Here is a 16,655-nt window from a genome sequence, read left to right as displayed (position 1 = left end):
ACTTGCTTTATGCTTGACTCTGTTCGTCTTATTTATAAAAACAAGGGGTTGGATCATTGGTAAAATATCTATAGATTAACCGACCATAATTCGCATGTGTCATATAGGACATATGCCACATATGGCTGAATATTATGTAGAACAAGACGTCAACGTAAAATTACAGCAAATGACAACGAAGTTATTTCTTTGCCTATAATTAAAAATCGCATTTAATTGAATGACAAATCCATACAAATATATTTTCCTTTGGCTGTGGTGAGTTTGTTTACTCTTAGTTGAAATTCAAATTGGCAACGCTTCTTGACTGAATGTGATTCACAATACACAGCAACCCTGCATCAAAGCGCAATTTTGCAAATTTCTGCAACTACTAACTAACTGTTGTAATACTGAGAACCGCTAGATTGTGATTTATTTATTTCAGTAAATATATCTGTTAGAAAAGCGAAAATCTAACGAAATGAGCGAAGAAGTGGATGCCGAAGATGTGCTGCGTATAATGGTGGCGACGGATAATCATCTGGGCTATGCCGAAAAGAATGCGGTGCGCGGTAAGTGGTTGTTGTTTGAAAAAGTTAAGAGCAGGGGCTCTAGAGTTTCAAAATTGGTATTTCATCATGTTAGGGGAAGACAGCTTCATTGCTTTTGAGGAAATACTCGAAATGGCAGTGCAGGAAGATGTTGATTTCATCTTGCTCGGTGGTGACCTATTTCATGATGCCGTACCAAGTCAGAACACGCTACATAAGTAAGTGGTATAATTTTTAAACAGGGGAAATACATTTACATATGTGAATTGGTTTTGTATTGTAATTCTTTCATACAGCTGCATGAAGCTGCTTCGGCGTTACACCTTTGGTGACAAACCTATTAACATTGAAGTGCTCAGCGATCAGTCGATAAATTTCCATAATGCACCTAATGACACTGTCAATTATGAGGATCCTAATTTGAATGTAGCCATACCTGTATTTTCTATACATGGCAACCACGATGATCCCAGCGGTTTTGGGCGTCTTAGTTCTCTTGATTTACTCTCAACCACTGGTTTGGTCAACTACTTTGGTCGCTGGACTGATCTTACTAAAGTAACTATTAATCCGGTATTGTTGCGTAAAGGTCAAACACAATTAGCGCTGTATGGGCTAAGTCACATACATGATGCACGTTTGCGACGACTGTTCGAAGATTTCAAAGTCAGTATAGAGTGCCCTAGTTCAGAGGAGGGTGAATGGTTCCATTTAATGGTGCTGCATCAGAATCACGCTGATCGTGGTCCAAAAAATAATATACCAGAAGAACTGCTACCCGATTTCTTGCACTTAGTTGTTTGGGGACACGAACACGATTGCCATATTGAACCACAGTTCAATGCGAAACGTAACTTTTACGTTAGTCAACCTGGTTCATCTGTTGCGACGTCATTCGCTGAAGGCGAGGCGCTTAAGAAACACGTGGGGCTATTAGAAATACATAAAACACGCTTTCAAATGAAACCGTTACCATTGCAAACTATTCGTCCATTTGTATTCGATTCGGTTGATTTATCGCAAATGATCGAAGAACTAAAGTTGGACGAAGGAGATGTAACAAACAAAGTAATAGCTATGGCAAAGGAACGTGTAGAAGAAATGATAGCTAAGGCAAAGGAACAATTAACCGGTCATCCAAAGCAACCGACATTGCCGCTTATCCGACTACGCATTATATATTCTAATGAGGAGCAGGTGTTCAATGCTATACGTTTCGGTCAGTCGTACAATGAGCAGGTAAAATAGTTGGGAATTTAGGCAATATTAACAGACCCATTTGTATAATATCAATGAATCTTAGGTGGCTAATCCCGCAGATATGATACATTTCAAAAGGTTGATTCGACGCGTTAAAGGGGAGTATTCCGATGCAGACAAAGACGCAATACGTGGTGCCTTAGATGACATACAAATTGTAAGATTGAATGCGATTACCTCACCAAAATATACAAAATAATTTTGCTTTATGTAGGATACAAACAGTGAAATGAAAATTGAGAATTTCATTGAGAGTTATTTTAAAGAGATACCTGCCAAGCGCCAGCTCAAGGTGCTGACTCCAAAAATATTGTCGGAGATTTGCAATCGGCTTGTCGAAAAGGGCGATGTGAACGCAGCTGAGGGAATTATCAAGTAATGCCACTAATACAAACTAATTTGTGAAACATTGTTTATTTATTTATTTCTTCTCGAAGACACTGTAAAGAAAGCGCTTTAGAGCATTTAATGGAAACCCTCCCAGCCGATGATGAAGTCGAAGAATCCCTAGAAGCATTCAATCAAAAATTATCACTCGATGATATAATAAACCGCCTAGACAATCAAGGGGCGAAGGTGAAAGCCAATACAAGCAGTGTCACAATCGGAAGGAGTAGACAACCCACGAGAGGTTCAAATACGCACATTGAGCAAAACGAAGATGAAAGCGATAGTGATGTTGAACCGCTTGCAAAAAAAGTTACGAAAAAGCAAACCACAAGCAAAGCACAAAACTTTTACCTTAATGACAGCGATGGTAGTGATATGGAAGCTGCGCCAGCGCCCTCTAAAGCAGCTACACGTGACCGTAAAACAGCCAAAGTTGAGACTGGTGCCAAAACAACTGCTGGTCGCGGTCGTGGTAGAGGACGAGGGCGCGGCACAGCAGCTGCGCCAACACGCTCCACACGTCAGGCCTTGAACGTCTCGGTGAACTCGTCGGTTAGTCAACTCATTACATTTACTAATTTCTCTAAAGTAAGACGTTATATGTTTCCTTTGAATTGCAGCGTTCCACTCTATTGGAATCATTGGCAAATGCACGTGCCAAGCGTGGTCCCAAAACTGCGCAAGTTATTGACATTTCCGATTCAGAGTAAATTGTTTGTCTGTATTATTTCAAGCAAAATGATTTGCTATCTAATATAAATTTCCAGTTAGACCTTACAAAAATCGACTTAATTTTTGCTCGATGGACGGGAAGATATATTTAAGCAGTTATGATTTTGTATGCCAGTTGTGTCTCTTTGTTCCGCTGTTAATCGCCAATTCTAAGTTTTCCAAATAAATATTAAGTCCATTTGTTATTTACTTTTGTGTTACATTATATTTATAAACTGAATCAATATTAAATAATTGGAATAATAACCCTCACTTCACAACGTTTTATTCATTCCATGATTTCGTTTCATTTTGATAGCATTCCAGGGCTTGTTTTCATCTTTATTGTAATGGCATTGAAAAGAGAGCTGACCTGTTGCAGGACTATTAAAGGAGTGAAATAATCATTTTTAAATGAAAAGTAAATCTCCGCGAAGTGCATTAACACACCTTTCTTTAAAGCAAAGCTTTTCTCCTATGAATTAATTGTACAAATCCCAAAGGGAAACTTGGCCATCTGTGCCTGCGGCCGCCATAATACGAGCTTTCCACATGGATACTTTACCCTCTGAATACGCAATGTCCATAATGCCCCCACCAGAAGCAGTCTTATGTTCAGTCAACACAGCGAGTGGACGCAAACTCTTCCATGAAAAGATACGCACACGGCCATCCCAACCGCCTGTGGCGAATACTTTTTGGTCGTCGCGTATGCGTATGCAATTAATGCCTGAGTTTTTTAGGGTAATGTCGTTTGCCCGTTGCAGTTGCATCGATTGCCGTTGGTATGTGATTGCCGTTAGTTTTTCAGCTGTGGATTAAAGTTGAAAAATTAAAACAGAACTTAATATATACAATTTTTATAAATTATACACACATGGCCCTCCAACAATTCCGCGGTTTGTTTGCGGATCGTAATCCACTGCCATGGGCTCGGCATCCAGTTGCAACAAGTCGACAATAACTCCAGAACTTAAATCCCACGTTAGGAAATGCCCGGACTCATATCCGGCAAGTAGAAACAGCTGTGAAGCACATTCAAATGGCTTCAAACAAGATACGCTGCCCAACTTAGGCAATTGTGGATCGTTCGGTACAAGCATTTGTGGCGGTGCAGTAGTATCATCATTAACATGAACAATGCCAATGGAATTCTCATCACATGGATAGAAGAGTAACGGCTCTGTGGTGCCCGCTGGTGGTGTGTACAACGTAGTGCGACAAAATGCAGCGAAATTTCCTTCAATCGTGCGTTCGCGCACGTAGCCACTGTTTGACATTGACCATAGAGTCACTGTGCCACCTTTCTCTTGGGTGATCAACATGTCATCGGTGTGGTGAAGGCTGGTGATAGGCTGCTGACCAACTTCGAAATGCAATGATGATCGATTTGTCTACGAAAGAGCAAGTGCGTTTTAGGTTAATTCTTATATTTTTGTATATATATTATCACACCTGCAAGTCCCACAAAAACACACTGCCCTTGGCCGTGCCAGCTAGCAAACGGTCACAGTAATGAAAGCAAATTGAATGTACTGGGCCCATTTCAGGACAACGCAAGCTGAAAACTGGATCAGGCGGCAAAACGGCCATGGCGTTGTAGGCAACTCAATACGTTCGGATAAATATGAAAATATAAAATTTTGTACTTATTTTATTGGCACATCTAACAGGTTGTTTTAGTGTAATCACAATTGTTTGCGAAAGTAAATTAAATTTCTTTAAGAAAATGCAACATTAAAAAAATAAGAGAAACGTCCAGCTGACACCCGACAAAACATTAGCTGTCAATGGAACCGCCTAATCGCTGAACAAATAAAAACAGAAAATAAGCGCAAAGCATAAATGCCACAAAAACAAATGAAACTTCAAAGCGAGTCACAGAAAATAAACTAAATGCAAAAAAAATTCGGTGCTAAAATGTGGCAGCACTCCATTTCAGTGGATTTCTTTTCATGTTACGGAATTTCTGCTGCTAAACGGAAGTGGGGAATTAAAAAACGTTATATCAGGGACACCTGTGTTAACCATGGCAGCTTTTTAAAACAACGTTTTTCGGAGAGAGTGCAGTGGAAGCAAAAAGGAAACAACCATTTGGCATGCTGCTCAATTTTTGTAATGAGGCGTTTTTGATTAATGCAAATAATTCATGATGCTGAAAATATTGGTTTAAGTGAGTGTGGTGCTCTTACTAATTACTGCTCTCTTGATCACCTCGGGGAGCATAGGGCTCAATCGAAATGGAAACATGTCTCTTTGCGGTAAACGGTCATTTCTCGAAAATTCCCCTACAAAAAATGGAGAAGCCAAATTCTTGAAAATGGAGAAGCCAAATTCTCGAAATGTCAACATGACGAACAAAACCAATGTAATAGATCGTGTGGTTCTGTCGTTCCCACGACAGTCAGTTCTACCTAATCGGAACGATCCGGATTTATATCCAGCCACGGACTGTCACTTCAGTAGCATTCCCCTCATATGCATGGAGAAGGTTTATGCTGTTATAGCAACAACAATCGTATGGTGTAGTGACATTGTAATATTAAGTAGAAAGAGGCAGTGCAATAGAAAGCGGTCAATTAACACCAGAGAGCGGAATTCATAAGCGAGAATTTAATTGTATGTATACTTTATATATGTACATCTATACTAATATTATAAAGAGGAAAACTTTGTTTGTTTGTTTGTAACGAATAGGCTCAAAAACTACTGGACCGATTTTAAAAATTCTTTCACCATTCGAAAACTACATTATCCAGGAGTAACATGGATTATATTTTATTTTGGAAAAAAATAGGGTTCCGTAAGATATTTGGATTTTTCGGACACAAACTGAAAAAAATCTTATATATAAAATAAAGTCAACTTTTTGTGTGTGTTCGCTAACCGGCCGTGTCTGCCCCGAATTAAACCAAACTTACACACATTGTTAAGAAGGTATTGAAGATGGTTTCCGTATAGTTTGGATACCTATTGGTGGATAGGGCTCGAGATATAGGTCAAAACGTGGACCCGGGTAACCTTCGGATGTGTATGTACAATATGGGTATCAAATTGAAGCTGTTGGTGAATGCTTTAGTACAGAGTATTTTTCATGCCGCTCCGTGACTGGGGTCTCGAGATATAGGTCAAAACGTGGACCCGGGTAACCTTTGGTTGTGTATATACAATATGGGTATCAAATGAAAGCTGTTGATAAGTGCTTTAATGCGGGATAATTTTCATACCTATTGATGACTAGGGTCTGGAAATATATGACAAAACGTGGACCCGCCGTGTCTTTGCACCGAATTAAACCAAACTTACACACATTGTTAAGGAGGTATTGAAGATGGTTTCCGTATAGTTTGGATACCTATTGGTAGATAGGGTCTCGAGATATAGGTCAAAACGTGGACCCGGGTAACCTTCGGACGTGTATGTACAATATGGGTATCAAATGAAAGCTGTTGATAAGTGCTTTAATACTGGGTAATTTTCATACCTATTGATGACTAGGGTCTCGAAATATATGCCAAAACGTGGACCCGCCGTGTCTTTGCACCGAATTAAACCAAACTTATGCACATTGTTAAGTAAGTATTGAAAATGGGTTTCGTAAAGTTTGGTTGTAATTCGGAGCAGTGGCAACGGGTACAGCGTTCTTTTGAGCCAGCCATAATGTCGCTTACTTTTTTAACGCTTGGGGCGGAACTGAACTGTCAAATTGACAGTGTGAGTTACAATGTGTCAATATTTCTTTCTGATTTGGATGCCATAAGGAAAAAACGTAAGCGCAACATGTAAAAATTGTTTGTGAATTTTTTTGGAGTGGATTTTGGAACAGTGAATAATTTCTTACGAAATTCGAGAATTTAATGTGAAATTCGAATGAAATTATGTGTTCGTGGAAAAAACAATTTTTTTCGTTTTTTTTTTTTTGAAAAATATAAATGGATAATGGTTAAAAACGCTCCAATGCTTAATAAAACATATAAATTGAAACGAAAAATTCATCGATGATCAGGAAAAAAGACGATTGTTTATTCATATGCGTTGATTTGAAATTTAAAAACAATCTTCTTTTTTCCTGATTTTCAATTTATATTTTATATTTACTCAAAAACAAATAGAAAAACAAAAAATATTGTTTATGCCAAAGCGCTTGAATAAAGAATAAAGAAATAAATAATATGAAAACCATATATTTTCTGTTCTAAACCATATCTATTCTATTTTAGTGTGCCCAGCGAAGGGGGCCGGGTTTGCTAGTATGTATATATAATTGACGTATAAGTCTATATCATTTTATTTCCGATTTGTGGTGTACGCCTGGATGTTGTTCATAAATGGATGGATCTACAGTCGTAAGCTGACTCCGAACGGCAGGCGGTTTTTTATGAGCTTTTTCATGGCATGCCCCCGGAGTTTTTGCCCCTTGCGAGACCGAGGAGCACTGTAGGACCGATTAATTAGCGAGATAGGCATTCCCTTAGTTGAGCTACTCAGCTTTGAGAAATAGCGAACGATGGCGTTATGGACCTACCTGCAAAATAGCCTGACAATTGTGGTCGACTATTACGACGCATATTTACTGTTTTAGGCAGACAATTTTTCAGAAAGTTGAAAGATCGCAGCTCGATGGAAATCAAGGGTCTTTTAAAGTTTCTGAACGGGTCACAATTGTCTATGAGACTGAGTGTATCCCAAGGTGACAACCGCTACAATCTTACCTAACCTAACCTCTTTGCTGTTGAAAATAATCAAGAAAAAAATTATGTGTTTGTGTTTTTCAACTATATTTTTAATAATTTCCAAAAGCATCCACAAATAATCGAGACTACGTTAAATTGTCAAAAATAAGTTTTCGATGTCTACTATAGTTTAGGCATTTATTCGAAATTTTTAAGAAAAAAAATCAAATTTTAATAAAACTAAAATAAATTAAGCTGTCAGCGGAACTTGGTTTATCAATTTGAATTCGACTATAGAAAGTTGTATTTTGAAAATTCTTCCTCATTGTTTTTTTATTTTACTACCATCTCTTCATAAATTAATACACGAGGATTGACTTTTTCGTAAATATTTATAGCCTTTATGGTTTGACTTGATGTATAAGTACCACTAATAAGTAACAATATTTTAAACTCTTTTTATTTTGCAAGTTCCCATCTTTATAAGGCTCTCATCTTTATGAGCCTCTCGACGGGCATGACGGCCTAACGTGAAGCGTCGCTTGGAGTGTTTGAGAGAAAGATTCTGCGGAAGATTTTTGGAGGATGGAACAATGAGCTGTAAGAGCTTTAATATCGCAGCGAATTAAGATCCAGCGGCATTGTTGAATGGATACAAACGCTCTGGCAGATGATTTGTTTTTATATAAATATTTCCTTTGCCAGAAAAAATTTGTTATGAATTCATTAACTTGTAGACCAGTCACTTATTCTAAACTATTGCATAAATTTTAGGCTATAACTTAAAAAAAAGTGCGTGTAGCGTAATACACATAACTGAAGTGAAACTTTCAACGCAGACAAAGAAAGCGGGAGAGACCCGAGAGAGAATGAGAGAGAGAGAGAGAGAAAGAATATATATCTATATATATACTATATCTATACAAAAAACGGAGGTGTAGGTAAACGCCGGACACAAACCGTGGCAACAACGCGCACTACTCCGAGCGTTTATCGCCCGCACAAACGCAGCGATTCCAGGACAAGCAGCAACGGCACAAATTACCGCAAGGTAATACCAATAAATCCGACGTCGGAATGGATGGCACTTTAAAGTACGCACAAGCACTAGCCAGGAAACGGAAATAAGCGCCAAAGAGTAGGCACCAAAAAAAAAAAACGCCAAATAAATGAGACCAAAAAACGCCCCAAAGAGTAGGCACCAAGGAAATATAACGCCAAAAAGTAGGCACCAAAAATATATTTCCTACAAGTTTGCTCCAACAAACAAGCGCCAAAAATAGGCAGTGTTATTTCTCACTAGAAACTCGCCACCACAAGGAATAACTCAGGAAATATAGCCTAAAGTGTATCTAAAATATATATAAGGTGCAGCTCTCTCTCTCCTTTTCCTTTACGTTATATCTTTTTTCTCTCTCGCGAAACGAAAATGTCCAAAACGTTGCATGGCCTTGAAATTTTACTCTCCATTCTCGTACGTCCATCGACGCCTAAGAAGTTTCACTTCAAAAAATAAAAATAATTTGTTTTGTTAAGAAATGGCAAAGAAATTTTAATTAAGTGCGAAAATGTATTATATAAATTAAGAAAAAACACAAGTGAAGCTACAAAAGTGAGAAATGTCTTGCATGCCATTGAAATGTTTACCGACAAAATTTATGACTCTACTTAGGCGAACTTAACGTGAGCTTTTGCTAAAAAGGATTCAATTTTGATTTTTACTTGGAATAGAAAGAGATTCGCCGCCTTAAAAAAAGTTCGTAAAAGCGTACAACAACACGATTGTATCAATAGAGCTTAAAATAAAGAATAATTTTGTGTAAAGCGAAAAGAGTCTCTGGAAAAAATTTCTGTTCGACTAAGCTACACAGCGCCACGAATTCCTTTTAAACCACCAATGCCAAGAAAAAATTAATGAATTAAAGTATCACATAAATTTTGCAAGCACCTTAACGACGACAGCAACAACATAAAGCAAGTAAAGCACATTGAAAAACAGCAGCAATGCACAGAATACCTTCACCTAACCGGAATAACAAGCCCAAAACTAAAAAAAAGCACACAAACGTCGAAATTCTCCAAGCAAGTTCCCTAAACTCGCAAAATGTTTAATTTATTTGCTGCTTTATTTTTTCCTTTAAACCCAATAATGGCGCGGATGCAATGTTTGGCAAAATGATAACTTCATTTGCGGTGTGTTTGTGTGATTAGTTGTGGTCGCATTAAAGACGTATTCAAGCTCCTAAGCCATGCAAAATGAAAAAGGTGCAGACAAAAATACGAACCTAACAAACAGCGGGTGGGAGATGAATTTCGCCGCTATTTCGAATATCATCGATTGGCCGGGTGGTAAGAACGTATTTACCAGTACATTGCGACAGAGCAACGCGCTCTAATATCCATTGTGAGTCAGAAAAAATGTGAGTAAAAAATAATCATGCCATAAACGGCAGCAAATTACTCTTCCCAGTCACCAGTCAGGAGCCACCAACAGCGCGAAACCAGCAGCCAGTGAGAAAAGTAACGAATACTAGGGGACCGTGACGCGAATGGTGCGACCCACTATACAGCAGAAACCACTTGCGGCTAATATAATGTGAGGCACGAACAAATTGTAGCAAATAAATGAAATAAAGAGAAAAATACCATATTTTCAAAGAATAAGTTTTACACAAATTCTATACAGTTCTGAAACTATTCAAGTCCTGAATTCCTATTGGCTCTTATTTCTTTCTGAAAAGGAAGCTCTAAATCTATAGATCGATCGACGCCCCTCAGCAGCAATGACCACAAAAAGAGTTATTAAGCAAGAAATTCATAGAAAAAACGACGCAATCACACTTTATGCGTGTGGGAAGTATGTATGCACACATATACATATGTACATATTTGTGTGTGTTTAGCACCTTTGAAATCCAATAACCAAGCAAGATCTTCCTACAAATTTTAGAGCGTCTCTGGTTGTGTGTGTATCGTTCGGCTTTGTGGCGGATGGCGCAAAATTTATGACTTCATTAGGTTAACAAGCAAATATGTTAATCTGTATTGCACCTTTTCTGTCACATGCCGTACGTTTTCTGCCTAACTTCTTAAAAAAAATTTACGTATGTAGATGCTCAAAAGCATTTGGCCCATTTCATGCTGCTTTATTACGTTAAACAACCACGTTGAGGTAATACTTCCACTTGAAATTCACTAACTGACCGTACGGGCGCAATATATGTACGAGTATATGTAGCGCAGTTGTTTAGAGGATAAAATTCCAAAGTATTGAATAATGCAGTATACGATTTAGTGTTAGATACAGGTTCTTACAATGAAATTTTTGTGTGACGCGTTTTAAGGCCGACATTCACAAGAAAAGGTCAGGGGGTCTGCTACGCCGATTAGACTGGACAAACTGACGTGCAAATCCTTGTTTAGATTTTGATTGCGTCTGTCCTCCAATTTGTGGCATTCTCTCTGCTTGCAAGAAATTTTTCAAAAATAAGGAAACATATTTATTTGAAATAATTACCTCCTCACCGCGACCGTTATTATAAAAACCTTTTTACTTCCCTGAGAATTGTATCCAAAATCTTTTACCTGCATGCCGACCATGAATTCACTCGGTTTCGGCGGTTGCCTTGTTTATGCTTCTTCCGCTAAATTTCTTTCCAGCCTGTAAGTATGCACCAAGTTGCGCTTTTGTTTATAATTTCACTTGCTACATCTTTAACTCTTTCCGGCGCACTGAAAAAAATCGCTAAAAATTAAACACAAAGATTTTTTTATTTCATCAAAAATTTTATCCTTGCAGGATTTTGTACAAGGATGTGGTACGATTTTTATACCATCGCGCATAGAGTGCGAGGATTATTTATGAAACTCATTGAAACAAGTTTTTGTTTTGCTGAGGCAAAGTGGCACATTACAACTTGAGCACATCCACGGAGTCCTTCTTTGGTGGCTTGTCGTGCTGCAGTACGCACATCTACGTTATATTAGGTTGTTCTGACTGGTTGGTGAGATGACGAGGATCGTAGGCTTGGATCTACATACGGTTTGTTTTTCTTTATGCGGACTTTAGTTTGCTTTTTATTTTTGGTTCCAAGAGTAGGTGGTAAGACTGAACTGCATAGTATTGAAATTAAATCAAGTTTGAAGTCCTTAAGGCACTTACCCCTATACTTTTAGAAATAATAAAAGAATTCACGACTGCAATATCAAGAAAGTGAAAAAATATTCGGTGCCACCACTTGCGGCTTTTTCTGTTCAGCTCGTAGTACTTCTTTAGCTGATCTAACTTGTCAACGTTATTCATGTGCATATTATGGTCGTGTATTATTTCAGGCTTTTCGATTTCTTTGACAGAACCATCGCTTTGGCATTGTTGTACCTTTACAAATTTACTCGGATCATGAAAGTTAGATAAAGCTGTAACCTCTCTTTTGTCAATCCATCTCATAAAGAGTATACCAGAATCACTAATTTGCCAATCATAGTCGCCCGTTTTAACTGCTTATCCCGTCTAATATCGGTAGGAAGTAATTTTCGATTGGTTCGCACTGTTCCGCATCCATTTATCAACTGCTTTTTCAGTTCAAGAATCAAGTTGAACGAAGTGAAAAAATGATCGAAAAACACTTTATGGTGTTTCTCCCCAAAATCAGTAGTTAAGCCGAGAACGACCCGTTCTCCAAGTTTTTTTTCGACTAGATCTCCTTTTTTACCCGTATATATCTCGAACCGGTGGACATAACCGGTGCTGTCACACAACATCCAAGTTTTAAACCCTCTTGTTATTGGCTTCTACGGCATATACTGGATCAAAGTTGATCGTCCTATTAAAACAGCTTCTGTAGAATACAAATATCAACGTATCTTAAAAATTATCTTTGAATCTTATCATTGATTCGTCTACCGCAAGGTACTCGCTAGGATTGAAGCGCAGTTTCAAGCGTTCTTGCAGCATATCCAAATATTGTTGAACTTTGTAGAGTTTGTTGAATGATGGTGATGCTCTTTTTGGCATTACAGAAGAGTCGTTCAAATGCAAATTGCTTAAAATCCAGTCAAATCTTTTCACGGGCATTATTTTGGAGATATAGCTATCGTTCAGTTCTGGGCGAGATGACCAGTAATTTCGATAACTGGCCTGATGCTTTATTCTCATCAAAAAGTTGATTCCAATAAATGCATATATTTCTGACACACTTGTTGGAATGTATGACTTACCAGATTGCTGGGCATACAAATTAGTTTGGAATACTATATGCTCAACCACAGTTGGAGTTACAATTGAACTGAAGATTGAAAAATTGTCGTGTAATGGCATGCTTTCGATAACATCAGTAGGCCTCTGCATCTCGCCAGCAAATACTACTAACGGTTCCATAGAATTTAGCTTACTCCACTTGGGTGGCACAAGTAGTTCACGGTTTCTTCTTAAATCAGCTAGAAGAACTTCATCATCGCCGTCATAAACTTCTCTGCTAAGCCCTAGTTCTTCCCTCTCAACAATTCCCATATCCTCATTGTCATCTTCAACGATGGCATCAAAGAGTTCTTGCAAGCTTTCTTCATCGAATACTTCAACTTCATCAACAATTGAATCGGTGTCCGAAGAAATCTCTGCTAAATATTTTGCATATATCACCCTGCTTAAGTTTTTTTAGCCATTGTCATTTACATACGTATATACCGCGCGGTGGTATACTTTTTGTACCAGGAACTTTAAACACTTTCCACACAAAGTCTTTGGATTATTTTTATTCCATTGGCTGAGTAATTAATTCAAAAACACTTTATTTTATTAAAATTGTAGGAAACCGATGCTGCACGTGCTTTTATTTACAAAATATGATAAATTCTGAGTAACACTTTAGTACTTCAATATTCTACTCATTTTGCGCGTAAAAAACATATATATTTATCTCTTTCAAACACTTGTTATATTTTTTTTAGAAAATATAATATAAGCTTAAATTTGCCTGTATAAGTGGTAAACGAATTATACCAATGCGCATAAAATGCAGGAAAAACATTTAAATAAGTGGTATCAATTTTATACCAGCGCCCCGGAAAAAGTTAAAGGGCTTATGAAATGACAGATTGTGAACCTACATTGCGTGCATACTATGAGTATGAGCCAACGCGTCGCATTGAGAAGCTCTTCGCAATAAGAGCACTTCATTCCAAGAGTCCCGAGCTACCAGAATAAATAAATTTGTCAAATGGTGTTAAGCCACAGCACAATGTTGTGCCTACCTTACGCGCTATTAGCTTCAAATAAATCAACGACTTATTTTGAGGCTCAAGCAAAACTCCCTCAATCCTTGATTCTTCACTTTGGCTAAGCTAAACACGCCTTAAAAATACTCGTGAGAGCAATTTCATGATCATGTTTTAGTCGACCAAAGGAAGAAAGGAAGGAAGGAACAGCATTTCTTCCCATTTACATCACGCGCCATTAAAACTTAGTACGTCCAGCAGAGCCCATTATCCAATAACTCAATTATTTTTGTAGGTGGCCCCGGAGCCGTTATGGCGTTAAGGAACGGGAGTCACATCCGCTATGTCATGTCAATACAAAATCTATTACGCATAGCATCGTATGGGCGATGCAAGCACTCACTTAAGCTTCCCATTGCTGTCATCACCATCTTACAACCACACAGTCACACTTTCGGTTCTATGCTTTTGTAGTAAATCGCTTTTAATTTCGATTTAATCGAATTATTTGCTTGATTGCCTTATTGTCGCCTTGCAGCAAACGCAGCGACACCCACAAAATTGCATGTGCGTACAGTTGTAAGCCTATGTATGTGAGCTTGTCCCAGTGCTGCAGTGCGGTATCCGCGTCTTTACTGCTGTATGTTGCATGCCTCTGTCGTCTTTATCGTTGTCACCATTATTGTAGTTGCTGCTGTTATTGCACTCGTGCTTTTTTTGCGCTCCGTCGCATTGCAGTTAATAGAATTTTGTCGCTTTTTGTGGAGCTAACTCGACAAGCAACACATGTACATATGTGTTTATGTATATGTATGGAAATGCATGTCGTCGACTAGACACAAATTTAATTTGATTCTTTGGTACAACATGTTGGCAATTTGTTGCACACACTGCGCCGCTAACGAAAAGCGTTCGAAATTTGTTAGTAATAAAGCGTAATTGAAATAAATTGATTGAATGGGGAATAAGGATTTAGAAGCAATTTAGAGAAAGGAAGACTAGTGCCTTGAATATATACTTGGTAATAGAAAATAAATATATACCATAAATATGGCCACAGTATCTAGAACGCAGCTGTGCCAGGACCTCAATAACAACTTTGAACTCCGTCAGTCAGCTTTCATTAGGTATCCAGCTTGAAAGGTATCCAACCTTTCTGATTGAACTTGAATGCATTGGATAAGTAACAGCAACCCATCGTAGATTCTCTGTGCTTGGCTTCAGCCTCATGAGCTTCGAGCTTCTTGCTGTTGTTGAAGCAACGTACCAAACCTTGCTTCGACGCAGAGAGCTCAAAGGGATAGGGATGATAAATGAAGTGCTGGTGCATTGCTGGTGATTTGCCTGCTATAGATGGTGCTTGGACTCCGTTGGCGACATTCAGGTGGTGAGAGTTTGTAAATGTATTACTGGACTCTCGGTGAATGTTCTTCACGATCTGTCTGTATTCTATCGGGTCCAGTGATTGTTTAATATATGTAAGTCAGTGAGTTGCAAGACGTGACTAGGAGGCCTCATCGCTTCCAGCGGGGGATCGCTGGGATATCTCATGCCGTAACATGCTCAAAGCAGATCTTATTAAAAAATACGTATTTCAGCGAATTCCTCTTACTGAGATGGTTTGACTCAGTGGCTAAAGCCATTCGAATGGTATTCCATTTATAGACCAACATAAATTCACAAATCATAAATTGGAGGCGCATTATCAATACACCTTTCATGGATATATGCACCAGTTGAATTGTCCAAAGAAAATTAAGTTTTTTTCTTGATTAAAAATAAGTTCAATGAAAACCTTACAAATTAACAAACAAAAAAAAAATGTTAAAAATTAATAAAAAATTTTAAAAATTTAAAAACAAAATATGTTAAAAATTAAAAAAGTGCTAAAAATAATAAAAAAGAACTTTCTTTAAAGTAAGTTTAAAAAACAAAATATGTGAAAAAATAGAAAAGGTGCTAAAAATAATAAAAAATAACTTTTTTAAGTAAAAAAATGATTCAACTTAAAAAAACAAAAATATTTATCCCGATCTTTTTTTATTTTCGGCCTAAGAAATTCTTAGTAACAAAAATATTTATTATTACAAAAATATTCATATTTAATAACCGCTTTTATCTTACCTTAAAAGTTTAAGTTTTTTTCTGGGTCGCTATAAAAATAGGGTCCCTTTAAAAAAATCTCTTAGTTGAAAAATATTACAGTGTTAAAACACAAAATGTGTTAAAAAATAAAATAAAAAACATTTTTAGCATTAAAAAAAAACAAAAAAAAAGGATCCTTATAAAAAAATTCTCTTAATTAAAAAATAAATAACTAAATTGGAATCACCACATAAAGCAAAAGGTCAAACAAATAAAAGAAAAACTTCGACAACTTCATTGGTTAGTCTGCTCTAAATCCAGACTCACTATACAGAACAAGCTCTTAGTCAGTGCCGGATTTACACAAAATGCCGCCCTGTGTACCATGAAGAGTGCCGCCCTAATTTTTTAAATTTGTGTGTGCGTTTTTGTATTGTAGTACAGAAAATCGTCGACTACACAATAAATAGGTGTAACAAACAAATTTATTGTTGAGCAAAATTTTTATTGTTTAATTATGAATTAAGTGCTAAGAAAATGTAATAAATGGCATAAAATATAGTAGCACATCTTAAAAAATAGAATCCAATTGAACCTATAGTACAGCATACTTACTTAAACATATTATCAATCTTTATTAGATGAGCAAAAAAAAAGGAATAATTGCTTTTATGAGATCAAGTTTTTACAATCACCTTAAATGCGAACACGTCTGACTTTTCGTACTGCAAACTGGTGTATTAAATTGTCACAATTCAAGCGTTCAAGTAAATCAGACTAAATGCACAGT

General features: G+C 37.3%; 2 protein-coding genes across 2 annotated transcripts; one reads left to right on the top strand and one right to left on the bottom strand.

Annotated features, from left to right (window-relative positions):
- The first annotated feature begins 392 nt into the window (after nt 1–392).
- On the top strand, nt 393–3,168 carry LOC129244834 (double-strand break repair protein MRE11). Its single transcript, XM_054882714.1, has 7 exons — nt 393–554; nt 628–751; nt 830–1,772; nt 1,837–1,950; nt 2,008–2,168; nt 2,231–2,735; nt 2,804–3,168. Exons 1-7 carry the CDS (start codon nt 464–466, stop codon nt 2,891–2,893), a joined length of 2,028 nt encoding a protein of 675 aa, XP_054738689.1. The 5' UTR covers nt 393–463; the 3' UTR covers nt 2,894–3,168.
- Nucleotides 3,090–4,705, bottom strand: LOC129244835 (guanine nucleotide-binding protein subunit beta-like protein 1). The gene is made up of 4 exons (XM_054882715.1): nt 4,350–4,705; nt 3,772–4,288; nt 3,345–3,705; nt 3,090–3,278 (listed from the first exon to the last, which is right to left on the bottom strand). Exons 1-3 carry the CDS (start codon nt 4,485–4,487, stop codon nt 3,377–3,379), a joined length of 984 nt encoding a protein of 327 aa, XP_054738690.1. The 5' UTR covers nt 4,488–4,705; the 3' UTR covers nt 3,090–3,278; nt 3,345–3,376.
- Nucleotides 4,706–16,655: the final 11,950 nt, after the last annotated feature.

This window comes from Anastrepha obliqua, chromosome 4 (assembly GCF_027943255.1).
Source record: "Anastrepha obliqua isolate idAnaObli1 chromosome 4, idAnaObli1_1.0, whole genome shotgun sequence".
In the NCBI taxonomy this organism is placed as follows: domain Eukaryota; kingdom Metazoa; phylum Arthropoda; class Insecta; order Diptera; family Tephritidae; genus Anastrepha; species Anastrepha obliqua.
Note: the sequence above shows the minus strand (reverse complement) of the source record. Positions and strands in the feature narration are given on the sequence as shown.